Below are 26111 nucleotides of genomic sequence, written 5' to 3' on the forward strand. Positions count from 1 at the left end.
GCTGCTGGCTCCTTGTTCCCCCTAGTTCCGAGCTCCTGACCGTTGGCCGTTCTGAGCACTGCCCAGGGACATGCAGGCGAATCAGAGGGAGAGCTCACATCAGCCTGCCAACGCTCCCATGTGAGGGGCTCATCTGGAGGAGGTCAGTGGTGGGGCTGCCCTGACCCTAGAGCCCAGAGGCTCCTCCTGCATCCCCTCTGAACCCAAATGACCCCTTGAGGGTCATCCCCTTGTCCTCGATACAGGTTCTGCTGTCCTCTAAATACAGTGGTTTCCAAATATCAGAGGGATGAAGAAGCCCTAAAGGTGCCTTGGAAAAACAGGCAGTCCTGGGCCCTATTCCAGAAATCCTGCGTGTTCGGGGGAGGGTCCAGGAATACCTGATTTAAAAAAAATCTCCCCAGGTAATTCTGACCTGTATTAGGTTTGGGAACCAGCCACTTGATCCCCTTCCTGCCCAAATGCCAGTGTTATTGGAGCTAGAGTCCCCTCACCCCCAGGCCCTCGCATTCCTGCCCTGGACAAGTTCATCAGCCAAGGGAGCCCCAAGAGGACATGGCAACCTGGCCCTGAGACAGAGCAGATGAGGTTGCTCTGGATCACAGTTTACAAAGGGACTCCCCCCACCCCCTTTTATTTTTTTATTTTATTTTATTTTTATTTATGTATGATAGTCACACAGAGAGAGAGAGAGAGAGAGGCAGAGACACAGGCAGAGGGAGAAGCAGGCTCCATGCACCGGGACCCCGACGTGGGATTCGATCCCGGGTCTCCAGGATCGCGCCCTGGGCCAAAGGCAGGCGCCAAACCGCTGCGCCACCCAGGGATCCCCCCACCCCCCTTTTAGAAGTAGACCTTCACAGCGACACAAACGGTACCTTGAAACGCGCCAGGTACGGGCTGGGACCCGACGGCTTCCCGTGCCCGTTGCCAGGAGAACTTTCCTGCGAGGTGGCGTCTCTCAGCTCCACGCCGGCCGCAGCATCCCACAGGAATCCTGAGAACCCGGCGCCCTGCAGGAGAAGGGGGCGCGTCAGTTTGGAGAGCAGTCGGTTCTGTGGCAGGGCTCAGCCCCTACCTGGGGGAGGAGGCAGGAGAAACCAGGAGATGGGGGGGGGGGTCTCTGCACTGGGTCCTGGGATCACATGCACGGGGATTGTTTCTGAAACAAAAGGAGACCCCAAAGCTATAGCATGCTCCTCCTTGTCCCCTTGCCCCAAACTTCCCACGCTGCCACTTTCAGAGGTTTATGCGCAGCCAAGGGTGCCTGGGCTCTCATCATTTTGGGAGGGATGTGAGGGGAGCCCTGACTAAGCACAGAGTTGTCTTTTTAATCATCACATTCCAGGAGTCAGATCTCATACCCGCGTCCACCAAGCAGGAACTGAGCTGCCCAGAGAGGTTAAGTAACTTCCCTAACACCCCACTGCTGGTAAACAGCGATGCTGAGAATCAAATAGAGGACTCCAAAGGGTGGCCTTTGCTTACTGATTAGTTGCAGCTCACGACCAGTAAGTACCCGGCACCTAGTAAATCCTCCATAAATATTTGCTGGATGGATGGAGGTCAGTGCTAAGAGTCCCAGGGGTTTGGACCCGGTCAAGGGCCCTCTGCAGGTGGACAGGGCCCACACAGGGGCCTGCAGCCCCAGGACAGGGCCCTGTGAGGGCCAGCGGGTGGCGTCAGGGGTGTCCTGAGGCCTGACACTAAACACCACTATCTCTGGCCTCAGATGACCTGCCTGTTTCTTGCTGCTGTCCGTGGGGCCTTCTGGAAAGAGGAAAAGCCTCCTCTCCCAGCCCATCCCAGCATCTGCAGGCTCTGCTGCCAGAGGTTGGCAGCGGGATCTGTGGCATCGCTGGAGGGGCCGGAGACACTTATTACCAAAAGAGAGGAAATGACTCTGCACAACCAGAGTGGCCTGTGCTGAGTCCCCAGCGTCCGCTCAGGTCCCAGCCCCAGGCCTTGCTGGGCTCAGCACCTTAACCAGACCAACTCGTGTTGGGGAGGAGGGAGGGGAACCATGTTCTGCACGTTGTGCACTTTGACATTTATGACCACAGGCCTGTGGCCGGAGAGGACGCCAGTTTAAGAACTGGAAGCCCTGGATCTCGTGCCACCCCTGTCACTCAGCCGTGAGACCACGGAGCCTTCCATTTCTCTAAACCTATTTCCTTGGGTGTAAAGTGAGTGAAATGGGATTTGCCCTTTCAGCGTTGGAGGGTTATCCTCCCACTTACTGTTTCTCCGAGGCTCAGCTCTGCTTAAAAGCTTCAGGGGCTCCCCAGGGCGCACCGGCCACTGCCCAGGAGCCCTCCGGGGAGCACCTGCCTGTTCGGTGCCGCGCCTCACACCTGCTCACCCGCCTTTCCAGCAGCACCAGGTGTTTCTGGGGGTCTCTCCCGACCCCTGGTCCCGGGGGCCCTGTCTCTTGAAGAACGGCCGCACCTCCACTAGGGGCAGTAGGAGATGGAGTGTTGGAGCCAGGGCTCCACCTGGGTTCGAGCCCGACCCCGCCGTGTGGCAGCCAGAGGGCTGCCGGGCAGACGGTCTTGCCTTATAGGTGTGGGCCTTCTCATCTACAGCCGCCAACCCCCCCCCGCCCGCCCAGCTGTGGGGCAAGGGCTTGAGAGCTGAGCAGGGGCACCCGATGTCACTTCAGGCCCTGGGGGAATGGCAGTTGCTGCCACCACCTGCCCACATTTGTCTTGGGTAGAGATGGAACACATGCAACTTGCAGACACAATTTATTCAACAGCATTTAAAAATTTTTTCGGTTATCTGTTCATATTCAAAATTCAGGAACTTTCACATTAAAGTCTAGATATTTGCATCTTTTGAGACACCGGGAGATGTGTCCACACTAGGCGCACTGCCCCCACGGCAACAAGTGTACAATGGCCCAGCCGCAGCCTGACACAGGTGTGGACTTCCAGGCCAGCAGTGCCTCTCGTGGGCCCGCCAGGCCCTGGCCTGTGTTTCAGTGCACCTGATCTTTTCAAATCCTACAGCTTCCTGCTGATTGACAGAAGGAAGGGGCTATTGCTCCCATTTTAGAGATAAAGGAATTGGGGCTGAGAAGTTTAAGTGGCTTGAACTCGGGTCTCCCTGCAACTGCACATTGTCCTCCAATGGCCTAGGCACCCCAGCCTCGAGTGGGGTTCCCCGCCTCATGCCTCCAATAGGCCGGGAGCTCCCTGAGGGAGGGGCTATGTCAGCTCAGGTTGGATTCCGGCCCTGGGCTTGCAAGGACTAAAACCAGGCAGGGCTGGGTCCCTGGGTCTGTGTTTCTCACCCATGTATGTTTGGCATGTGGCACAGTGCCTGGCACGTAGTAACCTGATGATTTCCCAGCAGATAAGCAGTGTTAAGTGGACTACAAGAGCTTAGTGAACCTACATATGTACAAAGTGCTATTTTTTTTTTAAAGGTAAGATGGTATTATTAGTTCTATGTAGACTGAGAAAGGACAGCCATGGGCTACCGAGGGAAAGACTAGCTATGTCCCAATTTGGCTTAATTTCTAGCCTATGGGGAATGTACACTGGCTGTCACCTATAGTAACCATTTACACTCCAAAACATAAAACCCAGAGAAAGAAGATTTACATCACATTTTTAAGTAGCAGCTAAAAAGAGAGCTTATTGTCAATAAATGGTTGGATACTTTTCATCCATATCACTCACATAAATGTTATTCACGTATGTTTATAAACAGGTATACTAGAGAGGAAAAATACATTTGCATTATAGAAAAACTATGTAATGACACAGTTTCTGACTCATGATTAACTCTTGAAAGTCTATTTTAAAATCCAAAACCCCACTAATATTGGGACATCAGGGGGCTCAGTGGTTGAGCACGTGCCTTTAGCTCAGGTCGTGATCCGGGGTCCTGGGATGGAGTCCCACATGGGCTCCCTGCGTGGAGCCAGCTTCTCCCTCTGCCTAGGTCTCAGCCTTTCTTTGGGTGTCTCTCATGAATAAATAAATAAAAACTAAAAATAAAATAAAATAAAATAAAATCCCACGAATATCAAACACTCCGAGTGTGTAAAAACTGGTTTTGCATAGATCTGTAAGAGTGAAACATATCCCTACAGCCACAGGGGAACTACCAACGAAAGAAAATTCAAAATGACAATCTGCTCAACATGCCCACAGAACATTTCCATGTGCACAATTTCTACCTCAGAAAGCAAACGCTTTGCGTATGAATTAAGTGAATCTGAAGTTTTCAGTCAAGAAACAATGGGCTCTCCACAAACTTGGCAGAGAATGGAACTGTGGAGACGGGATTAAGAGGACAAAGGACAGAAATACCCCATCCGCAGCCTTGGCTCCAGACAGGATTTCTCTTCTCCTCCCAACACCCCCAACTCCCATTTCCGTCTGGGCAGGAGTCCATTCCCGATCTACATACGAAACGAGAACCAGGGCATTTTGAGATGAATGGCAAAGAGCTAAGAGACGTGCAGAAACGCAAAACAGCATCGAGGATGTTGGCAAAGAAAAAATTTTAAACGTCTGTGATTAGGGGAAAAGGCTGTTTCAACAAAATGGAGATAAAATCCAGGTGTTGCAGAAGAAGGTACCTTCTGGAGCTGAGTAGAGGGCATCTCAGCAACAACCGCCTTCCAGCATCCCCGGGGTCCCTTCCACTTGCGGATGTTGGGCAGGATGGGCTGGTTTAGCTCCGTACAGAACTGCAAAGACAGAGCACAGGTCGGTGTGTGATCCTGCATCCAGCACCTGCGGCCAGCGGGGGGGTGGGGGGGGCAGCAGCCTGAGGAACCAGGAGATGCCTGACCCTGACTCATCAGCCTTATTCAGAGACTTGTCGGACGTTTTCCCTATGTTCTTAGGGTTTGTGAAGACCCAGGGGTCTGAAAAAGCCCAACAAATTAAAAAGCAAACGATCTATAAAACACACAATAATCACCTGGGTTGGGGGGGGCCCTCTCAGTTCATAGCAATCAATTCTTTTTTGTAGCATTCTAGTACAAATAGCTCAAAATTGTTAGAATCCTTTTTATCCTTGTAAAACCAGTGGTTTCAAGGTCCCACGGGGGTCCAGATCGGTATCAAGTGTGGAGGAGGGAAGAGGAATGAGCTCTTCTCCCGGGAGCTTAGCTTAGAGGTAGAAAAACTGACCCCCCAAACTTCATCCTGAACTACTACCATCTTGCTCACTCTGATTCTTTTCCTAGAAGGAAGCCCCACTGCCATGGGTGGCTACCGCCCCCCAAGTGTGACTTCTTTTTGCTCACGTGTGTGCCACCAATGTGGCCTAGGAACTGTAAAGCCACTGGGTCACCAAAGCAAGTGAAAATCACACAGGCCACGTAAGTGAGGAGTTAACCAACGATGTGCTCCAAAATGTGTGGATCAGTTCCTTTAACTCACGCCTCAGACACAACCCAGACTCTTGAGGATGGCTTTTTGAGGGCTCCCCAGAATGTGTCCTACTTGGGTTTAGTGTTTGAGATGCCCCAACACCTGGTTCCGCCCCTTCCTGGTGACACCGGCCGTGTCTGCTTCATGCACCTCGCAGCAAAGCCACTCACCTCTCTCCGTGCCCTGCCCTCCAAGGGAGTCTTGGGGTGTCCTTCTGGACACCTCATCACTCTCTCTTCAGGGAGCTGCCCTCAGCTAATCTGACTTAGCTCCGCAGCTTTAGCTTAAATCTCTGTCCCAAAGGCCCCCAGAGCCGTACCTGCAGCTCAGATTTCTCTCCGGAGGTTCCAATAGCACTTTGACAACCCTTTTAACATTTCCACCTGAACATCTCTGCAAACCACAAGCCCGGCGGGTCACAAAGAGACAAGCCATTCCCCTCCCCCATCCCCATTCCCGTCTCAGTGCCCTGCACGGCCATCCTTGTGGCTGCTTGGACTCTTCCCTCCCTTCCCTGGTCCCCTCTCTCACTGGGCCTGGCCCGCTGGTTCTACTGTCCCACGTGTCCGGGGCTCCCTCTCTTTGCTCTCTGGTCCCATGGCCGTGGCCTGCTTCGGAGACCCTTCTTCTCTCACCCGGGTCACCAGCATTGCTCGGAAGGTTTCCTGCCTGTCATTCAATCATGCTCTATCTGTCCCCGGGGTAAGCTGTGATGGCCATGCTCACCTGCTACCCCTGTGGTTCTTCCAGTATGATCTGGGGCTCAGGAGCCTTACCTGGAAATTGGTTAGAAATCCTCTGGCCCCATCCTAGGCCTACAGGATCAGAGACGTCAAAGAGGCCCAGTGATCTGTTTTTAAGAAGCCCTCCAGGGGATTCTGATGCTTACCAAGGTGGGAAGGGCCTCTGCAGCTGCCCACAGCCTCAGAAGCACCTGGCCCCACGCAGGTGGCATTGGGGGCCCCACGTAGGTGGCACAGGGATGGGGGTGTGGGAGGGCAAACAGCTGTCAGCCCCCTGCAGGAACACCTCCACAGAGCTGCATTCCTGGCCCTTCCTGGGAATGCCCTCACACTGCTTATGCTGTAAGAGGGAAGATGAGGCCTCCCTCCCTGCGCAAGGGAGGAAGCATGATGGGAGTTCTGTTAGATACTCGCGGTTCTTGGGGTTCTGTTTTTACAGGTAGACAGTTAAGCGTCTGCCCTTACTGACCACAGACAGTATGAGAGCAGGGACTGTACCCAAGTCCCCTTGGCACAGAGCATGGCACCCAGGAACATTCTCTGAGCATCTGCTGCTGAACCAGGACACTCCAAGAAGGCTGGCACTCCTCAAATCCGCGTATGACAATCAAAAGGGAGAATTTCTCCTTGCAGCTCCTTATCTAAATAATGGCCTCAATTTTAACCTGATTTTGAGTTTGCCTGAGAAGTATTCTCTTTGGGATTTGGTCACCGGGGCCTTTATCAGGGCTGAGGGGCTGTGGACAGTGCTGTTTCTAATGGGGCCCTCACCCGAGATGGGTCCCCTTGGCCAGATGGTCCTGGCTGGAAGCCATCCACGGATGGGAAATGAAGCACTTTGGAAACTGCAGCCGGAATGTATTGACGATAACTTTAGGGATCCAGCGAGGAAATGTACTACACAAAGGGTCCAATTTCCTGCCGGGGAATCATGTGCTTGCTGAGTGATCATTAGAGCCAAATCCGAGAATCATTAAAAAGGAAAGCAGCTCCTAATGCCCATCTGGTGCTTCCTCTTCTCCACGCAGGGAGTCCCGCACCTGCCTGCTCCCCCCAATCTCCTGGGAAGCACCCTAGGGGGAGGGGCTCTATTTTTCTTCTAAAGCCCCCTCAGGTGATTAGCCAACCATTCAGATTAGAGCCCCAGTCTTTGGGGGGGACCCCCGCTGTACTGGGAAGAGCTCCATGTAGGCACCACTAATCTCATCCTTCCCAACCCTACAGAACCTTCAGTCACCTGGAGACAGGTCAATCTCCCCTTCATGGAGAGCACCGTTCCCATTCCTGGCAATGCCACTTCGACAGGAAGGGTGAGAATGTGAAGAGGTGGCACCGGCGGACACTGTTCTCCATGCTCACCACCCTTAGAGATGGCCTCTTGGGCCTAACATGTGCTGGGTTTCAAAGTGTGGTCACCTGGGAACTCATCAAGCATGCAGATCCGCAGGCCCCTCTCCACCCGAGACCGCACTGGAAACTCTGGACTGGGGCCAGGTGATCTGCATTTTAACAGCCCCTCCAGGTGACTCTGACCCAGCCTAAAGTTGGTGCTACTGGATGAAGGAAAAGACACTCTCCTTTTGTTTTCTATCCAAAAACCTTTCTTTCACAGGTAAACTCTTAAGAGATTTAAGGAACCCATAAGCCCTAAATTTTAAGGGCCACCTATACTTTGTACATCTGAAGCCTTGCTCTTGATAACCTCCCTCGGCCCACAGAGTAGATGATCTCCTCCCTCCCCTACCCCCGCCCCACACCCTATTCTTCAGTAGTTCTTACGTTATGGGATGCAATTAACAGCTGAAGGGACCAGGGGAAAAATGTTTATGGCTAGAAGCATTCTACGCCCCATCTGCATGAGCAGCGCTAGGTAAGGCGTGGGACCGTCTTCTCTGTCCAGGGCTGGAAGAACTGCCAGTTTGTTCACTGGAGTCAACTGCACTCCCAGTTCCAAGCAACACTTTTAGATTCTTGCTACTCAGAGGAATGAGAGAGAGAGAGAGAGAGAGAGAGAGAGCTGCTTGCTACTCGGAGTGTGGTCCACAGACTAGCAGCCCTGACCTCACCTGGGAGTCCGCGAGAGATGCAAAGTCTCAGGCTCACCTCAGCCCCACTGCACTGAAGTCAGCATTTTCCCAGGATCCCGGAGTGATTTCCGAGTTTGGCAAGTGTGCGAAGCCTGCTGCGGAGCCGTCCTGTTTTGTACACATCATCTCCCTCACGGGACCTCCCCCATCCGGCCCCAGGACGCAGACGTCCTTCCAGTTACTCCTGAGCAAAGTGCATGCAGCGCAGAAAGGTCAAACCCGAACGTGAGTTTACGTTCAGGGTTGCACGGCGGGCAGGTGTCAGGGGAAGGTCCGAGCTGGGGGCTACCTGCTGCTGCTCTACCTCCGGGCTGGACAGGTGGGCTAGGTGGGGCAGGGCAGGCTCCCACGGGAGGCCGGGCCGCCTCACTGAGGCCTTAGATCCTTTCTCCTAAAAATGTCGCAGGAAAACAAAAGCATCCTCTGAGAGCCCTCCATCTGAACTCTGCCTGAAATTGTTTTATTCAGAACAGTTGGTTCTCAAATGTTCTGCTTCGCCCACATATCAGAAGGCAGAAATAATACTCTCCCGAGTAAAAGAGGCTCGCCAGGCCAGAAGGGGTGGAAATGGGGAGATGCGTATAGTGGGAGAAACATCTCCCAGGTAACTGACCTACACGACCTGAAACTACCCCTCACAGATGTGTTTCTAAAACCCAGGGAGTGAGCCCCTGGCCTGCCTGCCTCCGTCAAAAGCACGCTGGTTCCTGATTTTAAAACCACACATTTGGGAACCCCCGCCCCCGCCCCGTCCTTTGCTGCATCGGCATTTCTGAGTGTAGGGCCGATCCGTGCACTTCCCACAAGCTCCCGGAGCAACTTTAAAGTCTGATGAAGCTCAGACGAGGCTCGACAATTGCTGATTTTGAACTCAGCCTTCATATTTTTCATACCTGTGGTCTAGAAAGACAGTTTTGACTATTCAAAACAAACATACCATTTCAGCTATCAGCCCACACTGTGAAAGCATCTGACTGTGGCTCTCCTCAGATAATCCTGTGCAATAACATGAAAGGAGCCTGCCTACAGCGCCGCGCACGGGAGGCGCGCCACCAATACTTGCCAAACGAATGAATCAAAGGGGTGCCTCCCGAGGATCCCACCTTATGGCTTGTCTCTCCAAGGATAAGTTACAAGGACTACCATGGGCTGGACTTGTTTGTTTAGCCCCAGACCAAATGGGGTGATACCATCATTCTTTTTAGCATCAGCCCCACAACCAGCTGGTCAAGACGGAAGAGCACTTGGTCATCAACACCACATCCACCCTACCCTTTGGGTCGGCAAGAGGGGGCCTCAAAGTCAGACATTTTAACTCCAATCTACAAGATGCTCAAGGCACTGGCGCTTAGGAATGTCAGGTCCTAAAGGAAAAGACTCCTTTGTCCATGTTTTAGATGTGCGGCCCCTTGGCTCTGTCTGGATCAGCTGACTCTGCTTATCTCTGCGGTGACAGAGGATTCCAAGACTTGAGACCCACGGTGTTTTGTTTGTGGACCTTTGAACTTTTTTTCTTTCCTTCTACTCCTCCCCGTTCCTGAAATGAATATTCCTTATTCATCTGGTCCTGAGTGAGAAACATAAATGGGAAAGGCACTCCAACCTCACTTGGTGGCCTGTCCAGCCACCAGCAAGCTCAGTGGTCCCAACACCGTTCCTATCCGGTTAAAACGAGACCCGGGGGCTCTGTGAGCTAGATGTAAAGGTGTGTTACAGTGGTGACCGAGACACTTGGCTGGAAACAGAACAGCAAGAGTACTGGCAGGCATTCCAAAAGCCAACTCCAGATGGCCACCCTTATCCTGCTTCCTGGATGGGGGGGAAGGGTGTTTTCACTTAGAACCCTCTGGGTCAAATTTCCAGATAAACTTGCCCTGCTTTGAGTTGGTTGTTTTTGCCTGCTTTTCGGATTGTGGGTGTAACTTCTCCTTGATAATGACTTTTCCACATGTGAACCACCCATTTTCCCTGTGCGCTCAGCAACAGCTATGAAAATGCAGTGTATGATGGATAAAGCAGCAGAGGTGAGCTCTCCTTTAAAAAGATAAATTGCCATCATCAAATAAAGGCGTCCCTGTTTTAGACCAAGGTGAGGTCAAGAGGCTGAACTTTCACTCCAATACTACAGGAATCAGAACAAATCAGACAGGGACATTATTTGTAATGTTAATAGCGAGGAGGGGCTCTTGGCTTTGCCAGGATCTTCAAGGATGGAAATGTTATGGACAATAATAGAAGCCGGTACATCTATGGGCACCTGTAAATGATCACATTTAGAGTGAAACCAAATATTGGTTATGGTCTTTTTTTTTTTTAAGATTTTATTTATTTATTTATTTATTTATTTTTAAGATTTTATTTATTTATCCATGAGAAACAGAGAGAGAGAGAGAGAAAGGCAGAGACATAGGCAGAGAGAGAAGCAGGCTCCATGCAGGGAGCCCAATGTGGGACTCGATTCTAGGACCCCAGGATCACGTCTTGGGCCAAAGGCAGACGCTCAACCACTAGAGCCACCCAGGCGCCCCTGGTCATGATCATTAAAAAATGTTAGTGCACTCTTAAGGGAAAACATCAATGCAAAAGCAAATTAATATCTGTGTGTCAACTAAATATTAACCACGTTTGGCTTGCTAAGCACGACAAGCCTATTTTTTTTATGATTTTTTATTCATTTGAGAGAGAGAAATAGTGAGACAGCACAAGCAGGGAGTAGGTGCGGAGGAGAGGGAGAAGCAGACCCCCCGCTGAGCAGGGAGCCCGATGCAGGGCTTGATCCTCGGACGGGGACATCATGACCTGAGCAGAGGGCAGCCGCTCAATCATCTGAGCCACCCAGGTGCCCCTACAACAGGCCTATAACAAGCCCCTAAAAGTTTTCCTGGGATATTTAGACTTTAAGATGCTGATATGTTGAAGGCCTACGGGGCAGCCGTGTGCTCGGTCACGCTGCTTGGTTGTACGAGGAGCTAAGTGCCTGAACGGTTCTCGGCGGCCTTACCGGCCCTGGCAGGCCTCTCTGCAGAGTGGAGGCTCACACGGAGCGTGACACAGACATAAAGCAAAAGTGAAAAGGCTTTCAACCCTCTTTCTGTCTCAATCTGTCCAGGAGAGGAAAGGTTTGCTCATCAGCTTATGCCCTATGTTCCTGCAGAACCAGGACCGTCATAGAAGAAAGAAGACTCTGTCTTAGGTCAATGCAAACACAGGTACATATCCAGGTGCCACATGGGACAGAGCACCATGTGGGGACGGGGGGCTCCAGGGCACGGAGCCCCTCTCCCAGTACTGCTACGGCACCGCCTACCAGGTCCTTTCCTAGGGGCCAGAAGTCTGCGGAGGGGGAGAGAGCAGGTCACTCTCTCTCCCTCTGCTCTTTAAGGGCCCACGAGAAACTACCACTTCCCAATATTCAAAGAAAGAACTGGACTTGCTTCCTCCTCGCTTTGCACGTTTCCTCGGAGGGGCACCTTCCTGGGCTGGAAGAAGAGGAGGGGAGCTTCGGGGCCCTGGCTCTCGGTCTCCCCATCTATATAGCGTAGGGATGGGAGGGGATGACCCTCCCAAGGGCATGGCCAGCTCCAGTACTGTATGATTCTAGAACTCTAGGAGGAGGGGTGGGGGGGGGAGTGTAAGGATGGGAGAGGGGGTACGAGAGTCTCATATACACTAAGACTTCTTTTTCCCTCTTTCTCTGTGATAATCGCTGTATGAACTCCACAAAGAAGCTGTGTTGACAGGACATTGGGTGAATTTTTCAAAGGCTTCCCCCAGGGACGCCTGGGTGGCTCAGCAGTTGAGCATCTGCCTTCAGCCCAGGGCATGTTCCTGGAGTCCTGGGATCGAGTCCCATATCGGGCTCCCTGCATGGAGCCTGCTCCTCCCTCTGCCTGTGTCTCTGCCCCCCTCTTTGTGTCTCTCATGAATAAATAAATAAAATGTTACCAAAAAAAAAAAAATGGCTTTCCCCGCAAACAGGAGAGTGAATTCCACTCTTCCCAAAACAGCATCAGCTTCCCTCATGTCCGCCAGGCCCCACCCAAAGACCCCTGGCTAAACCGTCCAGAATAAGAGCACTGTTTTAAGAGGCAGTAATTCTAACAGGTTAGGTTTGGCTAAATCCAACAACAGTAAGAAACACAGTTGGCTGATAATCTACAACCAGGTCAGCTTCTAAACCCTGTGTAAACGATGGGGGCGGGGGGCGGTTAGGGGAAAGGGACCCAACATTAAGTGCCAATTATTCGGCAGGCACTTTTCACAGATGTTCACATGTAACCCTAACGCTAACCCCGTAGGGCAGGTAATAACACTCCCATCTGACACGCGAGGCCAAGTACCAGGGCGAAGTCACCCGGGCCGGCAGGTGGGCCGTGCAGGATGAGCACCCCATTTGGCTGGCTCGACAGCTGAGATGCACAGAGGAGGACAGCTCAGGAGACGCAGGCCTACCGGCTGTGCCGCGTGACGGTGCACACACTCCCTGCACCTTGGGGACCCAGACCTGGGCCTCGGGACCTAGGACCTACAGCGACTACCAGGTGCTAACGTTGCTCCGTCACCAGTGCACCAGGCCGCATGACCTGGGGACCATGATGGGTCTCGGGCAGCTCTGCAGAGGTCAACACGCCAGACCACAGCTCCCCCCACCCAAGGCTCAGACCCCACCCACCACCAGCAGTGGAGACTGGCAATGGGCTTGCAGCCCCGCACCCCTGTGCACGGGCCTAGCTCTTCCCTGGGCCCCAAGGGACTCTGGGTGGCTGGCCATCCTTGGGTAGGCACGCCTATCCGCTGAGGAGGATGAAGAGCAAACAGAGGTGTTTCTCAGCCTCCACCAGCAGCTAACCATTAGCTGCTCTTAGAGAGTCCAGGGAAGGGACACCCGCACGCGCTTGCTGGTGCTGGTGGCCTCTCCTCTGCACCTCCAAAGGTCCCTCACCACCTGTTTCCCCAAAAAGGGGCTTAAAAACTAGCAGAAGGGGGAAGAAGGGCCTTTGGAGGGCAACTGGAGCATTTTTCTGCAGGGGGAACTGACGTGGAGGCGGTGGTTGGGCTGGCAGGGGAGGCAGCGGCCGCGGCCCGGGGACCCCCCACCGCCCTTGTCACTGTCGCCCCGCAGGGCCACTTCCAGAGGTTCTTTTCTCCACCAAAGGTCTCTGGATGTGAAGATCCCTAACCTCAGATGGGAGCGAAGACTGTGATCGTTTTGCGGTGGGGTTTTTCCCCCCTTCTCTTTACATTGAAGCCTACGCCCGGATGTCAAGGAACACAAGCTCGTTATAGGATAACTTGTAGAGAGATCTAGAACACCGTGCCATGGAGAGCACCCTCACCTTCCGTGGCTCTCCGCACAGCACCTGGCTCTCCGCACAGCCCTGCGGCTCGGAGCCCTCCTCCAGCTACCAGGGCGCCACGCACTAGGCCTCCTCGTCCCCTCGGTGGGTCTTGCCCCTGCTGGGCTCGGACGTGGCAGGCCATCCCGTGGGGCTGGGCCTTTCGGTGGCGGGAGGAATTTCTGCTTTTTTTTTTGAGGCTCATTTCGTTTCACTATCAACACCCTAAAATCACCTAAGACCAATTCTACCCTCAGCTGCTCAAAGCGATTTCATCCTCAGGAAGGGAGCATTTACCATGATCACGTCCTCGTCTCTGAAAATCCATCGGTGCCGTCCGTGTATCACAGGTGAGTCTATTTAAGTAGGCGAGGCCCTCCCGATTGATCTTCAGAGTGTGGAGTGTGAACCCCCAGACCTTAAGCCCCCGAAACGTACAATCGGAGAGGAAGCGACGCTTTCTCTTTTGAACGCCCTGATACAAGCGATGGGACTCTTCATAAACAGTTGAGGTTCTTTCACCTTCAGATAGACCACTTGCACCTTTATTTTTTTCCCTCTAGCTTTTTTTTTTTTTTTTTTTAATTAAAAGGTCTCTTTAGAGAATTTGTCCTGCTGTCAATCTATCTGTGAGGACCTCAGGTGTGTACAAAAGGTGGGGGGATCACTGGGCCAGAACTCAGTGGAATGTCTACTCCACTGTGATGTCAGTGGGGTCATGTCCATTAGTTAAGGGGGACCTTCGGGACATAGACTCTAGAGAGAGGCTGCATAAAGATCAAAACTTTGGCCCTGCCACTTACCTTGGGCAAGTGATGACTCCCCTGCTCCATGCCTCGGTTTCCTCATCGGTAACAAGAGGATACAAATTGTTCCCACCACACCGGTTTGATATTTCTAAAGCAGGTAGCACAGGTCTCCCATGTGCTCTTGGGGTGGTTATACAGATTGGGCCATTCTGTGAGGACAAGGCCACGGAAAGAGGATCCCTGCCTTCAACTTCCTTTTTGAAAACTTAGCATTAAGATCATGGAATCTGAACACATCTTGTTATTTGTATAATGCTCTTCCTTCCTTCCTGAGATTTTAATTAACTCCTGGAAATCCTTAACCGGTTGTGAGAGTGTGTAGGAAAAAAAAAATGCCATGAAAACACCTTATGTTTTCCCTCTTTATTTTCAAAATGCTTTTGGTTGTTTGATTAGATGTTCTTTGCTAATTTTTGTTTTTGCTGATCAAAAGGCTCATTTAATTACAGCCTTTTCTGAACTTAAAAATTTTTAATCTAAAGATAGAATCCCATTTTTAATTAAGTGGCAGACCCACTATTTGTTTTTTTCATTCCTTTAGGTAATGGCTATTGCCAAAGTGAAGGGGAAGATACTATTTCATCTTGTTATATAAAGGGGATGTGGTTTGCAGAGGAATTGTTTTCTTAATAAATTTGGCATTGCAAGGGATATCGGTGTTTATCTACGCCATTGCTTCGGTCCCAAAATGGTTCTATTCCATGCTAGAAATCTGAAATATGTTAATTTGAAATTCTTAATAAAATTTGCATGTAATTAAAAAAAAAGAAATGAAAACAGGTACTCAAACCAATACTAGTATGTGAATGTTCACAGCAACACTATTCACTACAGCCCAAAGATTTAAAAAAAACAACTCCAATGTCCATCAACCAATGAGTGATAAACAAAATGTGCTCTATCCACATAATGCAACAGTAGTGACCCACCGCCAGGAATGGCATATTAATACCTGTCTGACATGGATGGACCTCAAAAATATTATACGAGTGAAAAGGCCAGACACAAAAGGGCCATACTGTATGATTCCATCTATATGAAATGCCCAGAATAGGAAACCCATAGACACAGAAAACAGACCGGTGGTTGCCACGGAAGGGGGAATGAGAGCGACTCCTCATGTGGTACCCGGTTTCCTTTTTGATGATGAAAATGTCTTAAAACTAGACAGAAGGGATGGCTGCACAACCCTGTGAATAAACTAAATGCCACTGGATGATGCCCTTTAGAATGTAGTCTGCAGTGGTTAACTTTATGGGATGGGAATTTTATGTTGATCATAAAGGAAGTGCCTTGGACAATGGATTGGATATTGAAGGTAAAGCAGAAGAACCACTCTGTTCATTCAACAAACACCAGGCACTACCCCAGGCACTATTCAGGCACGGGCTGTCACAGAACCCTCCACCCCGCAGGGAACAGGGGGGTCAGTGCCACCTCTGGATGCGGGTCATTCTGGTGCTCCCACCACAAGGTCACTGAGCACCTGGAAGAGGACCACACCAGTAATCCCAGAAATAGAGGCTCTCTGAAGCTCAAAAAAGACGTTTCAGGGCAGATAAAATAAATATTTGTCCCAAATTAGGCACTAAACTTGTGAGTAATGATCGAAACAAATTATTGTAAGTGGAAGCAGGTCTGAAAATAGCACTGAGTTTTGGAGGATTTTGTGGCTATTTCAGGAGAGCGTAGGAAAGCTGTAGGCAGAGTGAAGCACCCCAATTCGGAGCAGAAACCCTGGGGTTGCCAGGCCATGGTTTGCTCGGAATATGCCATTCCACAGATGCTAACATTTTTATATCACCTAAGAAACATGCCAACAATGAGGGTTGCCAACACAGTTTCATTCAGTGCTTCCTAATGAAGTGCTGAACCAAAATTTTGATGGGAAATGTCAACCATTTATGTTACAACATTTTACCTGTAAGCAAAAAGGCCTCTGTTTCCATGCTTATAAGAGGAAAATAGCATTTCCTAAGACAAACCATGTTGGTTTAACCAGCTGCAGCTCTTCCTTTCTAGAATCTCCTTCCCTTTTTGATATGTTCAGGTGAATAGGCACAAAAATGGGTAAGATGTGTATAGATCAGGGGATCCCTGGGTGGCGCAGCGGTTTGGTGTCTGCCTTTGGCCCAGGGCGCGATCCTGGAGACCCGGGATCGAATCCCACATCGGGCTCCCGGTGCATGGAGCCTGCTTCTCCCTCTGCCTATGTCTCTGCCTCTCTCTCTCTCTCTGTGACTATCATAAATAAAATAAAAAATAAAAAAAAATAAGGTTTAAAAAAAAAGGTTGTGTATAGATCAGGAGAAGAGTATCACTAAACTTCCAAAAACCATCCCACAGGACAATTTATTAATAAGAATATTTTTGCTTCTGAGGTTTCAGATATGGCAACAGAAAGGGTAGGGACGTGGAAAAGGAAGATAGGAGGGAGAAAAAGCCAAGACAAGAGGGTAGGAAACCATTATTTAGGTATTTAAATCCAAAGAAAATAATCCAGAACAGAAGCCGCACAAAGCCACGGTTCACATTAGCTCCCCATCCCTACCCTCCTCCAAGAACACCCACATCTTTTCTTCCCAGAGATGGATTTTGTCAGTCCCTAAACACTGACGACTCGTTCACTCTTAGACTCAGGCTTGGCTGCAAAGCTCCCAGTGCATCCCCGTGTGTCCCTGTGAAGAAGCCAGAGTTATTCAGGCACCGTCACATTAAACAAAATTAGCTCTTAGGGACCCTCAGGGAAATTGCTCTGGTTGCCATTTTTCTTCTAAAACACCAGCCTCCAGCTATTCCAAATGGTGTTTATGCAGCCTTCCATCCTTAGCAACAATAATCATAAAAATAAAGACTTCAAAGCTGTGAGTGAAAGTATTACTGATTCATGACTTCTTTTATTTTGATTCGCATGATGCCAAATCCTACACTTTAAAGCCTTCATATCTCCTAAATTATTTGAGGGCAAACCACATATATTTGATTGTTCTTTTCTGCGTGGGCAGCAAGAGACGGAGAGGCCTGCGATGTTTCACCCCCAGGCACTTTATGGCAGCAAGAACTATAGGTGGTGGTTCGCGAAATAGCGTTCTCATTTTGGAGAACGTCCCGAGACTCATCGCTTCTCAGCTTTCTGTGCTAATGGGAGAGATGGGAAGCCAAATCCCCAAACTATGTTGCAGACAACCTCCCCTTCCATTACATTTTTGGCCAGAGGTACTTAGATAACGGCCCAAGGTGAGCTTTACAGGCTGTCCAGCTCCTTTCAAATTACTGGGGGTGGGCTGAACAAAAGCCCACAGGGCAGAGAGAAGTGTTAGAAAAATCAAGTCATCCACTGGGCATGGGCCATGGCACAGATGCCAGAACCGTGTTGTGCAGGGCACACGGAGAAGTCCACGTTAATGAGTCATAACCAAAACAGCCTGTCGACCAGACAGCTCACCACGAGCCAAAGGCCACTGCTGGTTCCTGGCACACATTGCTTGATGAGACACACACCATGGCTGGGGAAATGACAAATGTGGGGCTGGCGGGGTCAAGATCACCCAGAAGGCAAGGGGCTAAGCCAGGACCCACATCCCTGTCTGTCTGACCCCATTGCGCCCTTCAGCTTCCAACTGAAGTAGGAACAAGGTTAGGAGTCAGATGATCCACCTGGTGTTTTAGAAGGGTTGTCTGCTCTCATCATAAATGAAGGACTGAAGCAAAATCAAATTACAGAGACTAAATAATCTTTTTATATGTTTTGATTTTTCTCTCTGCTTTTAAGTTTTCTGGAAATCTCACTTTTCTAGCCATTGTATAAATACTGATCAGTTGGCTTGAACTTTACCCAGGAAGAAGACGTGCAAGTGTGAGGGCATATGTACACACATGGCATCTTTTTTTTCATAAATAAAAGCAAATTAAATGCTTCTACTAAATAAACACCAAAAACACCACCAAAAAATGTCCCTGTCACATCCTGAAATGAAGCCTAAAAATACTTGTTACTTCTTCCCCTCTTATTCACAAATATAGCCACACAGAGTGCACAACAGGGACGTCTGGGTAATGAGAAAATGTATAATCGATAGGCAGCAATTTGTTCTTTAACTAGAGGTTTCAGCCAGGTGAAGAGAAGAAGGGAAACAAGTCTTGCCTGATAGAGAAGATTCACAGTCATACAAAACTATAGCCTCATAATTTTGTAATCAAGGGAGGAAAGGCTTTAATCCACCCCCGCTGCTTCTACCCCCATCTCTGGAGCTGGTGCAAATGCTGGAAATTCATGCAAAAAAAACACCCAGAACTTGTCACTTTTCCTTCCAAGTTCAGTCTTTGGCTTATAAATGCTGGGGATCCTGCTTGAGTCCTGGGCACTTCTGATTCTGGTGGATCCCTAGGGTTGGACACATCAGAAAGATGCTCTGTGTCTCAATAATGACTCTACAGAGTCACTTAAATACATCTCTTTTTTTTTAAATTAAATACATCCCTTGATTGGCTACTGATGCAGAAAGCCACTGACAGGTAACTAGAAGGGCAGGTAATTTTAGAATAATTCATTTAGGGGGAGCTGCTTTGTTTTCCCTGGTTATCTTCTTCCAACCAGATTAATTCTGCCTGAGAAAATGGGTCTGTGTTTCATGGACAAGAGTTAGGTGGGACAGGTTAGGGGCGAGGCAAGGAGTGCAAGGCAGCACTGTCAGAATGGGGAGGAGAAACCAAGTCTAGGATCTAGAAAGGGGTCTTGAATTGCATTCATAAGGAATGCCGGTACACTTTCCTGAAATTCTACCAAGATAGATCAAAAATCTCTGAAAGCAGGTTGGATGCTTTCCCAGAAGTTTGGAATTTGCCCAAGCTCACCATTTCAATGCCTCCTGAAGGTTAATAAAAAAAATATTTTATCAGCTGTAGGAATTACTCATTCTAAATGGGTAGCTAACAATGTGATAGATTTCTCCACTGAATTAATTCTGACAAAGCAAGCCTCAGTGACCAGCTCAATCAGGATAATTTTACCCACGGAGAGCATCCAGCATAACTGTTTTTAGCAACCGAGCAAAAACAGTTTTACCTACCTGACCTTCTGTTTCATTTAAAATGACAAACTAACCCAAACTTTGCTAAGTACAAAGTCATGCTCTCAAGCAATGAATGAATGAAAGAATGAATCACTCATAAAAAGTCTCAGAATTCTCTAAAAAAGTGAATTGAAAGTTCTCAGTACCAGCTCATTGTTAGCATTTCCTGATAACAGAAGCATTTGAGGGTGGATTAAATAAGGCAGGAAATTGCATGTAACTCCTGTCACTGTGGCTATGTGAGTGTTTAGGCAAGGTAGTGGCTACATGCAACAATTCTGGGGAATACAGTGAGTTGAGCACGTTTTCTCTTTTGTTGAGAAGCAAAATAGAGTCAAGAGGCTAAAGAGGTCAGAGGGGAAAGGGCTCAGGATATACCTAAGGGCAAGCCTTTCAAGTACTGAAAGCCTTTCAACTAAGAGCAAGACTCTTCCCCTGTTCCAAGCCAACAAACTCTAGGACAGCAGTTTAAAAAAATTTTTTTTACCATGACTCAGAGCAGTAAATAAAGTTTTATACGGCAATCTAATATATTCTATTTGTCTGCCCACCAACTGTGTATGCATGCATATAAGTATGTATGTATCCATGTACCCATCCATCCATCCACCCACCCACTCATCCATCCATCCACCCATTCACCCATTATCCACCCACTCATTCATCCATTTGTATATACATATGAAGTAATGATGCCCGATAGATGCCAATAAGAAAATGATGCCAACTGGTAATGTGAACCCACAGGGACAAATGAAGTAAACTGGAAATGGTAATATAAGGGTTAATGTAGCTAATGCTATAAATAAATACTTGTACTTCTCTTATCTTCTTCAAAAGATAAACAAATAAAGTAATGAGTCTAACACTGCATAGTTGGGTCTGTAGCATAGTAGTTAGATGTAACATGTATAACAACAGCTTAAAAAGGAGAAGGGGGGGAATACAGAGTAATGTTTTTATCCTTCATTGGAATTAAGTTAGTACTAATCTGAAAGAAATTAGTATAAATCTGATAAATTAGGATTTATATGCTAAACTCAACAGCAAACTACTAAGAAAATAATTCAAAATCATAGTGAAAACAATCATTATGGAAATTAAAATGCTACATTAGAAAATATTCCCTTAGTACAAAAGAAATCAGTGAAAGAGGGGGAAGAGAAACAAAAGAGGCACAAGATATAGGAAACAAAAAGTAAAATGGAGCTGTAAATTCAAGCGTATCAATAATAACATTAAATGTAAATGGACTGGGGCACCTGAGTGGCTCTGTCAGTTGGGTATCTGCCTTGAGCTTGGGCTGTGATCTCAGGGTCCCAGGATCGAACCCCGCATTGGGCTCCCTGCTCAGCAGCGAGTCTGCTTCTCCCTCTCCCTCTGCCCTACCCAACCCCAGTCATGCTCTCTCTATATCTCAATAAATAAAATCTTAAAAAAATAAATGTGAATGGATTAAATAACCCAATCAAAAGGCAGAGACTGTCAAATTGGGTAAAACATAATGTCCAACTATATGCTGGCTACAGGAGATATACTTAAGATTCAAAGACACAATTAAGATTGAAAGTAAAAAGAAAAAGACACATCGTACAAACAGCAACCATAAGGAAGCTGTAATGGCTAAACCAATATTAGAAAAATAGACTTTATAATGAAAGCTGTTACCAGAGATAAAGAAGGACATTTTATAATAATAAAAGGGTCATTCAATCAGAAAGACATAACCATTATAAGTTTATATGCACCAAATAACAGAGCCCCAAAATACATGAAACAAAACTGACAGAATTGAAGGAACAATAGGTGTGGTCTTCAATACCTCACCTTCAATGATGGTTAGAACAATTAAACAGAAAATTAACAGAAAATAAAAGATTTAAGCAACAATATAAACCAAATAGACCTGTAAACATTTGCAGAACACTCAGCCAAACAACAGTAGAATATACTTTCTTCTCAAGTGTACCTGGAACTTTCTCCAGAATAAATCACATTCTAAGCCATAAAACAAGCTCTGAAGGATTTAAAAGGACTAAAGTCAAGTAAAGCCATGTTCTCTGACCATTGTGGAATGGGAAAAAATTAGACGTCAATAACAGAAAGAATTTTGGGAAATCCACAAATAAGTGGAAATTAAACAACACATTTGTAAATTCCCAATGGGAAGAAAGAAGAAGAAATCACAAGGCAAACTAAAATCACTTTGAGATGAATGAAAACGAAGATGCAAAATGCCAAAACTTATGGGAGTCATCTAAGTAGTGTTTGAAAGAATATTTATGGCTATAGATGCTTATATTAGTAAAAAAGAAAGATCTCAAATCGATAGCCTAATCTCCCACTTGAAGACACTTGGTGTGGGGTGTGGGGACGGGGGGAGGGGAGAGTAAACTAAACCCAAAGCAAGGATAACAAAAGAAAAGAGAAAGATCAGAGCAGAAATGAATGAAATAGAAGATAAAAAAATAACGGAGAAACAATAAACTCAAAAGTCCTTTGAAAAGCACAACAAAGAACAAGAAACCTGTAGCTAGACGGACCAAGAAAAAAGAAAAAGAGAGAAGACTCATGATATCCCCCAAAAGATCTCCTGCCTCAACTCTAGCTGCACACAGAGATGGGCAATGTGATCAGAGGCAAAGTCCAGCAGATGTGAATCTCACCCAGTGCTGGCTCCTTCTTTCCAGGGTTGACAGCTTTCCTGCGTCTGCCTGCTTTGGGTAGCTCTCCATTCTTTCATCTGACCCAGAGCTGATCATTGTTATTTGAGGGAAGGTTATACTGATATAAGCTACGCTGCCATTTCCAGAACTGAAGCCTCCAGATGCCCTCCTGAAGAGGAGAGAGAGCATCACAAACCAAGAGTCAGTCAGCACAGGAAAAATACTAACACGGACACACTGTGTTTATTTAAATCATTGACTAGACAAGTGCACAAGACCAGCCCATCATTTATAAGCAGCTACAAGAGGCCAGCAAAACTCTCTCTAGTTGATGATAATATAATTCTTAGCAAAAACATGGACAGTGGTGATTTTGCAAGGCCCCCTCCACTTTGAAGCCTGAATGAAATTATCTTTCTGCTCTTGTTATAAGCCTTGTGTTGGTCTCTGCTGAGTTTGCAATCCATATGGACGTGATAAGATTTCTCCTTTTTCCCCTATAAGTACAGAATCAATTAGGAGGCAAAGAAATAATGAATCTAGAGTATGAAGACAAAGTCACAAAACCATTAAGAAGGATAGCCCCAGGGACAAACCATCAGAGGTAGAAGGCGGCCGTGGGTTCAGACTCACCTAGACAAGACAAGCTTCAGGTATGATTTCTTTCCTTTTCCCATTCCCAAATTCCTACCATTGTTTGTAAGTGGCTTCAAAATGTTATGAAATATTTATTAATATAAAATCATTATGTATTCATTACAAAAACAGAAACAGTTATGCAGAAATGACCAAAAATGGACAACTGCCTATAAATTTTTAAGTTCTATATAAAATCAGTTCATGGTTTTTTAAAAAGAAAAAGAAAAGTTCAAATAAAAATGCTTCGGGTTAGAAGTTGGCTAGGGTAAGCTATGATTTAGTAGATGAACTGGGCCAGGGGCCAGGCTCCTAGGGGTTCAGGAGAGCAGAGGAAGGGTGAAGGCTGGCCGTGTAAGATACAGGAAACTCCAAGTACAGGAAAGAAGAGAAATAGGACAGTAGCAAAGAAGAAAGTAGGACAAGTAGCGACACATTTCAGGTTTGGGGACTGCTACCCCAGATTGTTTAACACCTCCCTTCCCACTGAGCACTCAACTGCTATTAATTATTCATAATGATATAACATGCTTATTTATTTTCTGTTCTTAGGGATCATTTCCTTCCAGGAATGGGATTACTGGCTAAAGGGCAAGGGCATCTAAGAGGCTGATAAACTATGCTGCCCAGGAGCTTCCAGAAGGACAGTGCCTCATCACCAGTGCTGCCCAGCAATGAATGGGGACCCTGGCTTTATCGCCACTTTAACATTCTATACCATTATTTAAAATATCTTTTCTGGGCAGCCTGGGTGGCTCAGCGGTTTAGCACCACCTTCATCCCAGGGCGTGATCCTGGAGACCCGGGATTGAGTCCCACATCGGGCTCCCAGCATGGAGCCTGCTTCTCCCTCTGCCTGGGTCTCTGCCTCTCTCTCTCTCTCTCTCTCTGTATCTCTCATAAATAAATAAAGATTTTTTATTTTTTATTTTTATTTTTTAAAGATTTTTTAATTTTTTAAATTTTTTTATTTGTATTTATATAATATAAAATATAAAGATTTTAAAGATTTTTTAAAAAAAAGTAAAATAAAATATCTTTTCTAATGTAATATATTTAAAAGAATCTCTTAATTTGTTTATCCTTGATAGCTAAGAAAGCTAAAGGGGATTTAAGAGCTCTATTTGGAACTCTTCATTCTGCTCACTTCAAATAAAAGCTTTTCATAAAGAAAGAAAGGTAGTGGGAGCCCCTAAAAATACATGGTATCTTGGTGATTCTAAAAGAATAAAGAGAAAATATATCTTTTTTTTTTTTTTAATGAACTGTGAAGCCTGGCCCATAATTCACTAAGATGTTCCATTTTCTGGCAGCTGAGGTGCCTGGGGGGACCTGAGCCAACAGCCCTTTCCAGAACAGGGGTGGGGTCTAAGTGTGTAGTTTAGGAAGCAGAGCTGGTGAGGGGGTGGCTGTGGCGCCTGGTAGTGGGCCTGAGCCAGACTCCACACAGCAAACGGGGAGCCTGAGCTTCACGGGGGTCTCCATTTCTGCTTCCTGGCCCCTTAAGGTAGGTAACAAGCTGCCTGCCAGAAACATGATGACAATGAGTTTAATCATGCTTAGACACTGGTTTGGCTCAAGCCACTTTGGGGGGGAAAAAAAAGCAACAGACACATGAATACTGACCATTCAAGTTGGCATTTGAATTAGGCTCAGAGTACACGAAGGGCCAGGCAAGGGAGAAAAAAATAAACCAAGGGAGCTGAGGAATCTCATTCTGACATTTTTAAATGAAGACAGAGTGCTATTTTTTAAAAGGTATTTTTAAGTAGACTTTATGCAAGATTCTTGAAGTTATTCGTGTTGACACGGAGTCTATGCGGAGGGTGTCTGCTGCGTGTTCCCTACTGCCCTCCTTGCAGGCCCTGGGACTCCCGCAGCCCTCGCAGCCCTGTGAGCGCCTCCACTCTCGGATGCTCCCGTGGCACAGTCTGCATATCCGGAGCCCTGAACCTCCCAGCTCCTCCTCCTCCAGCCCCCAGCCCATGCTCTCTGTTTCCCCCGTGGGACCAAAGGTTGCTTGGAGAGACAAACGCGACATGCCTGTGTCCGTCCCACTACAAGTCATACTGTTTAAAGACAGAGTCTCAGCTCTCCATCACCTGGCCAGGGACAGACCCTCTGGCTCAAGCTCCCCCTCCTGGAAGATGCAGAGGCAGGAGCTTCCATCGAGTCTGCTAAAGCTAATGTCCAGATCAAATGAGATGATGGGAGGTGGCAGCAGTGGTATTGAAGGGATCCCTGGAATGGAGCCCCATCCGCTGTGGTCACTCCTAGTTCCATAACACCTGCTGTGGACCCTGGGCCAGGGGGACGCTTCAGGTGCTTCGGCCTCCATGTCCCGTCTGCAGGACGACAGGGTTAGATTCCAGGGTTTGAACAGTTGCCCTCAGCTCTGGCATTCTGAGATTCTATAGATTCCACTCAAATGTATTTATATAACTTTAGCCCCCTTGGTATTCGGTATAACTTAGGCACAGTGTTAAGTACTCGATTGTTACACAAACTCAATGAACTAGAAGTCCAAATCGCAGCGAAAAACACTCCAAAAGCATGTAATGTTAGAGCTTGAGCGTCCGTATGTACTTGTGCCTATGTTCAGGAAATCTGGTCACCAGTTACAGATACAAGCATCCTCACGTCATTCATACACATCGATGCAACTATTATTTACCTCCTATTTCCTTCTAAAAGTTCCCAGGAGGGACGCCTGGGTGGCTTAATGGTTGAGCGTCTGCCTTCAGCTCAGGGTGTGATCCTGGGGACCCAAGATCAAGTCCTACATTGGGCTCCACACAATAAGCCTGCTTCTCCCTCTGCCTGTGTCTCTGCCTCTCTCTCTTTCTCTCTCTCTCTCTCTCTCTCTCTCTCTGTCTCTCATGAATAAATAAATAAAATCTTAAAAAAACAAGTTCCCAGGAAGCCACTAACTTCGAATTCCAATGTTGCCCTGCCCACCACGAGGCGCCAGCTGCCGAAGTCCCTGACTAGCCATTACGTGCAAGTATCAAGTTAGGTTTTTTGAGTTCCGGGCTTGCTGGTGAAATGTTATACATGTCACCTCACAGGTAAAGTGCCAAAAGGGCTTTGTGGGATCATCTGCTCCACCTGCAGGAAAACTAGACTCAGAGTTGGGCTTCATAGCTGAAATTCTAGGGAAAATATCCAAGAACAGGCATGGAGACCGGCAGGCCTTTTGTCCTAGAAATTTGCCAAACGGCGGGAGGGTAGGGGTGGTAACTCCTTTTTCGATGTCCTTTAATGGCATCAGCTCAGTATCAATTTGGGCTTCTTGAGAAAGGAGAAAAAAGAGGTATCTGTGATGCTGGTGATGCTGATGATGCTGACGGTGACGGCAGGGATCAT

At 47.8% G+C, this 26111-nt stretch overlaps 1 protein-coding gene across 1 annotated transcript in view; it reads right to left on the reverse strand.

Moving 5' to 3' along the window:
• The window catches only part of EEPD1 (endonuclease/exonuclease/phosphatase family domain containing 1), a 109632-nt gene that overhangs the window by 8764 nt on the left and 74757 nt on the right, over positions 1-26111 (reverse strand). Inside the window, exons 4-5 of the mRNA XM_077856209.1 lie at positions 4595-4705; positions 879-1013 (exon numbers count right to left, since the gene is read on the reverse strand). Coding sequence (XP_077712335.1) covers positions 879-1013; positions 4595-4705 — 246 coding nt within the window. The remainder of the gene's footprint in view (positions 1-878; positions 1014-4594; positions 4706-26111) is intronic.

The sequence above is a fragment of the Canis aureus genome, chromosome 18, assembly GCF_053574225.1.
Source record: "Canis aureus isolate CA01 chromosome 18, VMU_Caureus_v.1.0, whole genome shotgun sequence".
NCBI lineage: Eukaryota > Metazoa > Chordata > Mammalia > Carnivora > Canidae > Canis > Canis aureus.